Source organism: Chelon labrosus (genome assembly GCF_963514085.1).
Source record: "Chelon labrosus genome assembly, chromosome: 21".
In the NCBI taxonomy this organism is placed as follows: Eukaryota; Metazoa; Chordata; class Actinopteri; order Mugiliformes; family Mugilidae; genus Chelon; species Chelon labrosus.
In genome coordinates, this window is record NC_140354.1 from 9,824,940 (window position 1) to 9,833,794 (window position 8,855).

The following is an 8,855-nucleotide window of genomic DNA, read 5'->3' on the forward strand; positions in this document are numbered from 1 at the left end:
CAGTTACGCAATACAGAAGGCCCTTTGTGCTGGATTGTTTATGATTATGCAACATGATCTGTTTTCCTATTCATGGTTCACAATCAAGTTAGTGTTTCTAGTGTTTAATGTTTCGTTCTTTCCCTCCGCGAGCAAAGTGATTTCAGGGGATCTACAGGGAAAGAACAATCATATGTGAATCATTTTGCTGGAACTCTATGGAAAATTCCATAAAACAAAATGAAACGTCTCGACACAAGAATATCCCCCAGTTCCCCCCTTGAGCAAATAACACATGCAACAAAATACCAGAAGTCAAATCTCTTTCTTTATTGTGAAACATACCATCCAGTGAGCTGCGCCAACAACAATATGTCAGCCAGCTCCTGGTATAACAGGCTTTATGACAATCATTTTCACCTTGAACGGAGTGCAAGAAAGACTGGACAAAAACAGAGGAGAAAGGAAGAAGAACGGCAGCACACTCATTCAAAGCGGTGGAACTGTTCAGTGGAATCGCTTGCAGCTTCTGATGCAGCTTGGAACTGTTTTGGAACGTCAATAAATATGAACTCTTTCTTCCTTTTTCGTTTTTTACTACTATACCATTTTAGCATTCTTACTGGTTTTGCATTAAATGTGCGTAGAAGGCCGTTGTTACATCCAACAGCTCTGATATTTGAATTTTCAGCAGCATAATCAGAGTAGCTCGCACTCGTTGCTTGTGAGAGGCAACGTTGAAATAAATCACAACCTTATCACGGCAAGAACCGGTAATTCATAACGGGATGTAGCATGTTTTATAAATGACGACATTTTCACAACGGTAACTGACCTCTGAGATGTGTACATGCCAAGTTTTATTCCTATTATGTGTCCTAAATAGGAAATGTGCAATAAAGATCGAGCTGCAGTGTGTGTGAATCACTGGCGTCTTTGCCTGATCTCAAGGAGAAGGAGACGGAAACGTTTTGGGACATTGTTGACACAGTCGAGCCTGTCTTACATGTGTCGCTGTGTTTACACTGTATTCAGACACACCTGCTTTTTAAATTGACACGGCTAATTGTTTTCCTGAAAACAAGCCACGAGCAAAACATGCAACGAAATATGCCAGTCGAGTCAAAAGGTACCTGTCGAAAAAACAAAAAGGATCCGTGAAGCTGTCGCGGCTAGCTGTTTTCTCCAGCAATGACACAAGCAAACGTATAAAATGTAAGTGCTTTCAATTTGATCTTCGATCACCATAAACAACTTCCTCTCGACCTTCTAATCAAGACCAAAATCAGAGATATTATTAATACAAAATATGTATAAACCTTCATACATCTCAGGTTTTAAGTTTGGTACAAGTATGAAACAACAGCAAAAGCATCCCATCAAGCTCCATTTGAAGAATAAACAGATTTTTTTTCTTTTTTTAGTGGGACACTTCCACCTGAACGCATTCGCTCAAATCCTCGAGGGCACTTACTTGGCTACAATATCACAGAGGAGTTACAGTATAAAACATTATAAGAAACATATTGGATTTGAATGATAAATTATAAATTTCCATATATACAAAATTCTGATGTTTTTACATATGCACATATAGACAGGGTCGTCCAATCAAGTCACTGGTAGTCCCGGATCATAAGCCGCTTCTTAAAAAGAAACATATTCCTTGAAGGTGACGGTGAGACTGTTCGTTGTGATGTCGGTGATGATGATATTTCCCATGAAGGGGGTCTGTTTTATAACAGGTGCTTCAGTAGATTTCTCTGTGGATTTTTGTGTGTCCTCTGTCGTGGGAGGTGTATCTTTGACAGTAGGCTCAGGCTCAGGCTCAGGCTCTGGCTGTATTTCTGTTTCAACATTCTTCTTAGCTTTAGGGCAGCTGAGGTCCATTGGCTCCTCTTGGCTGCCCATAGCCTCATAAGTGCATGTACTACTGTGTCGTGACCCGCTACAGTGGAGGTCCATGGGTTTGTCCTGAGGTGGTGTAACCACTGTGCTGGGCCCGCTGAAGCTCCTTGAAGTCAGGTATATTTTGGCAGCACTCCTGTCCTCCACAGGATCCGAGAGCTTTCTCTTCCGGTCCCCGGGAAAGGAAGGGATCCTGATCTGGTCGACAGCCGTTAGGGTTGGGATGTTGGTGTCAACGGGCCAAGACGTCGGCGGAGAGCTGGCGGTCAGCTGTAGGGGCAAATCATCCGGTAAATCCGCCTGACCGCGAGCCACTTCCGTGTTGTATTCCTCTGCTGTGCTTGGCGAAGGTTTGGAGAAATGCCTGTCCTTTGGGGAACACTTTATGGGATGCTCTGCGACAGAGAGGGAACTGCCGTTACAGAATTCTTTTGGGATCCCGTTCTCTGGGTGCTCCACCATTTTGGTTCTGTTTGCTGGATTGTTTTCTGATGGTTTGGTGTTTTGGGGTTTCTCTTCTCTTGACGACTCCCCATGTTTACCCTTTGTTCCGTGAACCTTGTTGCTATCCATATACTTGCTCATGACAATAACAATACGTCCGTTCTTGTTTTTATTCTTGATTATCTTCATTTTGCTGCTAATAGAACTTGGCAGGGTTGCATCCTTAGGATTAGGTTTAAGGGCATGCTCGCTCTCTGCCTCTTTTACAGCTGGTTTCCTCACTTCCACTGCCAGCTCTTTGACTTTGCTCAAGCAGCCCGTGTCTTTGTCCCGGACCCATTTCTGTTGCAGGGCCGGAGGTAAGTTCCAGCCAGGATTTGATGGTTTACTGGCCGATTCCTGAACCTTGACCACCTCTTTGAGCCTAGAAGCCTGTGTATCGTACATATTTGGGTCCGGCTCATAGTGGTGGTGCTTCTTGCTGTTTAGCTGGTAGATGAACTTCTTCTTGCTGTTGGCTAGCTGGTCAGCAGGGACCTCCTGGCTGCTGGGCTGGTACTGATGGTGCTTCTTGCTGTTCAGCTGGTACTGCTGAGGCTGGGACCGCTGGACCTGGATGAGATCAGACTTGGGGTTGACGTCTGCGTCCTGAGATGTTTCCTCAAAACCTGCAGGAATACTTGATCTTCGGGCAAATGAGGGCACCTTAAAGAAGAAACAAGACATTTAGCATTTCACCTACATTCATAATACTCTTACAATCAGCTCTGCGTTACAGTAATAACACTAACAATGGGATATGAATAAAAATGGAGCAGTAGTTTTCAAGTCCAAGTTGCGAACCCTGACAGGGTTATTTCCTTGGACTTGACACAGCTTCTCCAGAGGCACAAAGGACATTGCACAACTGTTTTCACTGGCAGAACATAATAAGTAAACTGACTGACATCTGTTGCGACATCACTTATGCTTCAACATTGCCAAATTCTGTAGAATTAACTATCCAATCAAGACTAAAGTTATAGCCTGACTACCACAATCCCGTCCCCTCCTCCTCCTGTACAGGGTGACCCCTCGGCCGCCAGAAGGGCACCGCAGCGGAACGCTCAAGGCGCTTTGGATGTGACCTTAGGTCACAGAGGTGCCACCAGACATGTCACGCTTTGGCCCTGATTGCTGGCCACGTGTGAGTCTGGCAGAGAGGTATGCCTCTTAAGACACTGACACTGCATAGCAATCCGCTCTCTCAAAATATATAATCACATTTGGCTCGGGACATGGCCCTGTAAACGCCTGTGCTGAGATAGTCAGAGCCCAGCAGAGTGCTACTTTCAGCCATGTATTTTTGTCTTGGGGAAACCATTTAAAACAGGGAAATGAAAGAAGACAATTCGCACAATCTCTTTAAAAGGCAAGCGAGTAGCTGTTTTGCATGAAAAGCTATTTAGAATCAAGGAACAATGCACGTGTAGGATAAATTAGTGCACCTAAGCAGTGTTTGCATAACCTCAGGCAACAAACCCAGTTTCATGATCATGATGCAGCCAGAAATCCAATTGTATATCCCTGTCCTCTCTTTGTCGCATCTATGTCTGAAAGAAACCTACAGCAGCTCTAGCACACCACTCCTCTTTTGACATGGTGTTACCACAGAGACTATTGTGTTGGCGATGATTCACAGACACTTACCTGAAGTAAAAGATGTTTTGGTTTTGGCCCCCGTTTACGATATCCCATCAACTGCTCCTGCCTCTCTCTGTGAAAACAAAAGATAATTACACCTCATTACATAAAATGTCTTAAGCCAAATCTGCCTTTTTAATATTTATATATACATATTGCTTTTTCCTTTCCTCCATATATCACACAGTGCAGGTTTGACATTTGGACTATTCCTTCATTTTCTCCTACCTATTCAAGGTCAAAAAAATGGAATTTTGATTCAGAGGACTAATGAATATCCACATGTGACCAGCTGCAAAGCATTATGATCCTTATTTGCATAGCTCTCCATGGTAATCGGCCCATTCCGTATTCTCATTATCCTGGAGAAATTCAATTAAGGCTACTGCAGGGAGAATCTCTCCCTGTCTTTCAAACATCCTCCCTTCTGCAGCCCACCCTTCCATTTCTTACATTCGATGTCTAATTAGGGTCACGGCGTACAAATGACATGGGGTAAACAGTGCACAGTTTAGTGCTTCTTGCTGATGTCGAAAACCTACACACCACCAGGTCTGTAGTACATGCACTTATGAGGCTATGGGCAGCTCAAAATACAAGGTAATAAATAACAGTTAACAACTCTTGTTTTATTGAAGGAGGACAAGGAAACGTGTAATTGTAGTTGTGCTGACTAGACCAAGCACTGAGCCATCTGTGAAATATTGCTCCCTGATATAAACCTTGACTCATCTTTGGCTCATAAATAACTGGCGGCGGATGAAGGCCAGCTGTACGCAGGCCTCACCAGGGTGTGCGCAAACCTGGCCTATTGTTGGCCTCTGGCTTCAGACGTTCGAACTATCGGGGCCGCCGGAAGATTGTCACGACGAACCGTCCGCACTGCTGTCATGTGTACGTTTTCAAACAGTGTCTAACGGAGTGACCCCTATTCACAGAAGATTTGGCAATTACAGACTCCCTCGCCGAGTCCCCTCCCCCATCCACTGGGAGCAGAGAGGAATCCACACACAGCGCAGAGGCAGCACTCCATGACCATCAGCACACAGCCAGACACACACACACACACACAGACAGTCAGCCAGCCAGCCAGCCAGGCAAGCAGGCAGGCAGGCAGGCGGGCTGCAGGGGAATATGAGAGCGGTACACTGGAAACGTTGAAGAGCACTGCGTGTCAATTAGCCTTTTCAGAGAAGCAAATTCCTTTCCCCAGCCATCCCGTCTTTACCCAGTCTCATGTGCGGCCTGCTGGCCTACAGAGAGAGAGAGAGCCTATATCTGAGGCCTAGTAGGTCCAGCAACTCAGACAAAACGCAGCTGAACTGATGAAGACTGACAGTCAATCATTTCTAAGTGCTTCCACAGGCCGGTCTTGACCTACGTTTGAAAATAGGTTGTCAGCGTGCGCATCCAAGGCTGGACATTCTGTTTCATTAAAGTCACAAAATAAACCCAGCTACAAACCATCTTGATGGATCAAGACAAGTGTTTATGAACGGTTCTTCTCTTGACTGGAAAACACAAGCAAAGTATACACTCACTTGCCATTTCACTAGGTGAAAACAAATGCACTCTTACACAACAGCCCTGCTCTAAATCCCTCTTCATGGGTGTTCAGTTTATGTTGAACCTGCATCAGTTGCCGCTAAACTGTTTGTATTATTTAGCGTAGCCCACTGACTAAATTGGGGTAGCCAAAATAATAGAAACATGTGTCACAATACAATTCAAAAGTACTACAAATGACAGCCTCCAACATAACAAAAAAAATACCAATGCTGAATACGATAACCTTCATGACGCTAAGATTTAGAGCAGGACCGTTTATATTAGAATGCATTTGCATTTACTATTGTACCTAATGAAGTGGCAGGTGAATGTAGAGCTCTGTTTTGCAGGCTCATGCCCATCCAGTCATGCACCAGACTGGTTTTGCCAGAACAAGCTAAGCTGCTACGCTGTGCTTGTGTAGTGATAATTGTAGTTTGATCTGCATGGGGTAGGTCTAGCACAGGCCTACGCTTCCAGGGCCCCTTTGGCTCTTCAGATTTTTTTTTTTTTTGACATAGGCCGGTGGAACCCACTGGTTCCCGGTGGACATAATATTTCTTATGGTTTATGCTGTACATCCATGCGTATTTCCATAGCAATGATTAGGACATTCTCATCAAATCCCGAGTCTTTCCCCCAGGAGAAAGTCCTGAGGGAAGTGTGCCTGTGTGCAAGCGCAGGAGAGGGGGGGTGGGGGGTTGCTCGTGTTACTAGAGCGCCCCTCCTCCCACGTCCTTATATGGTCATGGCAGAAGTGGAGGCTGCGCCGCCTCGTCCGAAGTCCACCTCTCTCTCACCTGTGTTGAAACGCGACCAGGAGACGCGGGTCAAGGATGTTTTCCTCTGGTTCCCATGTGTTGTATCTGCAGGGGAGGCGCAAACAAACTGTCAGCGAGCTGTCACGTTGGAACTTCCTTTTTTTTTTTTTTTTTTTTCAGGCTGACTCACAGGCCTCTGTCACACTCGCTCACACATTCCCACATCTTCACCACTGCTGCGCAGTCAGAATAAACAGGTGATGAGGCACGCCTCCAAATTCTGGTTAGAAATTTGTTGGTTTTTTTTTATTTCCAGGGGATTATTTTTAACCTCCGCCTCGTTTGAAAAAACTGTCTAGGGGGGGGGAAACAACGGCTATTCGCCTCACAGGGGGAAGCGTTAAACCAAAAAAAGAAAAAAGAAGAGTGGCTGTATGTGCTCTCCAAAACGTCCTCCAGCAGCGACATACAGTCGGCCATTTTAGCACCGCTGTCTCGTAAATTCGCTGGCAGAGCAGAAATAATTAAAACGGGATTACATGGCCGTGCCTGCACCCCCCCCCCCCCCTCCCTCGCATAAATTAGTGAAGGCATCCGCGGATACACTGAAACACATACCGACCGCGCTCTCCCAGCACACACGCACACACACACACACACACACACGCGAGCGCGCACACACACGTTAACCACCACAGCCTGTGCGCGCACTTGATGGATGGCATTTCTAAACTGTAACAACAATTTGTTACATAATGGCTGCACCTATGCTTATTGGAGATATGTATAGAAAGAAAAGCACGAGACTTACTTTGGAGACCATCCTCGCCACTTGACCAGGTACTCTATCTTGCCCTGTGATGGTTGAGAAAAGAGGGAAAATGGTGAGGCTCTAATCTGAACGCGATATTTCAAACGTCGGGTTTTCATCATCACCATTATTATTATTATTATTATTATTATTATTTTGCAAATGCGCCTCCGTTCTGTTACCTTCCGAATGCGCTTCTTTTCGATGCCCTCTACCGCAAAGACGTGCTCTCCGGCGGCAGGGAGCTCCATTCTCGGCTCAATCCGATCGCAGTAGGGACGGGGAGCAGGAGAAAAAGCAGGCTGCGCACCGTCGATGTGCCTTCCGCTCGGCTGCGTGCTGTGCGCGCTTGGTTGTTTTCCAGTCGTATCCAAATACAGCTACAATTCCCTCCACCTCTCTCGTCCTCTCTCACTCTCTCTCTCTCTCTCTCTCTCTCTCTCTCTCTCTCTCTCTTCTTTGCACACTCCACGGTGCTGGCAATGAGCATACGGGCAGTCACAGTGGTGCGGCTGCGAGCAGCTCTTTTCGTGCAGTTGCTTCGGCTCGGTGCATGACGTCAGGAGGGGAGGGGGAGGTGGAGACCTTGCAGGGAGGTTGGGGTTTTATCCCGAGCGTACCGGACTGCAGGAGGGATATCTGGAAATTCAAATCAATCACTACGTTACTGTCACGTGGTGGATTCATAAAATCCACTCGTGCAGTCATTCCGTTTTGTCCAGTAGTACAACTCTGGGTGACTGGTGTTCCTCTCACAGTTGATGCTGCCTGCCACTTAGGAGAAAAACAATTTTAACGGTTGACTTTTATTCAAGTATGTACACGGAGAAGCAAATGGCACCAAGCAAATGTGCATATGCGCCATATTAATTACTAAATGTAACATAACTGAGGACATTTTTAAAGATGCAAGACTGCACACAGGGGAGCTAGAATTCACAGTTTTGTCAGCGCCCATCCGCCCTCTCCTCCTGTGTCCACAGCAGTCAGAAACAGCCACTTGTAAACAACTCCCATAACAAAGATGGTCTCTCAGCCTTGGGAGTGACAGCACAGTGTCACCAAAGCTCTAACTATCACTCTGACTAAAGCTGACGCACAGACGGGGGGGAAAGTTCTCTTAAAGCTGCACAGTTATGGGCGACAGAGGCTTAGAGTTCGGTCTGCTAACAGTGCTGTGCAAATATAGGCCAAGCACGCTCTGATAGTCAAACCAGCGCCTCGTCCTCTGGGCTCGTTCGCCGTTGATGTGACACGCAGCAGAAGGTAGACTTATCAATCTACCTGTGGCAACTTTCTATTGGCAAACTCGTCCCAGAGCATCCCCACAGCCTGTTATTGGCTGAGATAGTGGCCGGGGCACGTCTGTCTGCGCCATGACAGTTTAAATCCAGCTGCATAAACCGAATCACCAGCGAGCATGTACTCTGTGCTGTAAATGTCATCCACATTAAGCCAACTGATTTACGGAGAAGGGGGGGGTCTTAATTAGAAACAGACGCCAAAACGCGCCTCCGGTGCGCAAAACCCAGGTTTCAGCGCGTAAATCGTGACCTGTGCGCACGGGTGCCATCAAAACGGGGGGGGATTCGTTTGTTTGTGGTGCATTTGTAATGTCAGGAGAGGATCTGTGCGCGCGCTAAAGCCGACGCTTTTCTTGCACTTAAAATAATTCAGCAGCAGAAGGGTTAAACGGAGCCTCTGAGCAGAGCGGCAGCGGC

General features: G+C 46.4%; 1 protein-coding gene across 1 annotated transcript; it reads right to left on the reverse strand.

Moving 5' to 3' along the window:
• Positions 1-285: 285 nt before the first annotated feature.
• On the reverse strand, positions 286-7,616 carry cbx4 (chromobox homolog 4 (Pc class homolog, Drosophila)). The gene is made up of 5 exons (XM_084571077.1): positions 7,317-7,616; positions 7,135-7,178; positions 6,363-6,428; positions 4,021-4,087; positions 286-3,036 (listed from the first exon to the last, which is right to left on the reverse strand). Exons 1-5 carry the CDS (start codon positions 7,383-7,385, stop codon positions 1,627-1,629), a joined length of 1,656 nt encoding a protein of 551 aa, XP_084427203.1. The 5' UTR covers positions 7,386-7,616; the 3' UTR covers positions 286-1,626.
• Between the last annotated feature and the right edge of the window lie 1,239 nt (positions 7,617-8,855).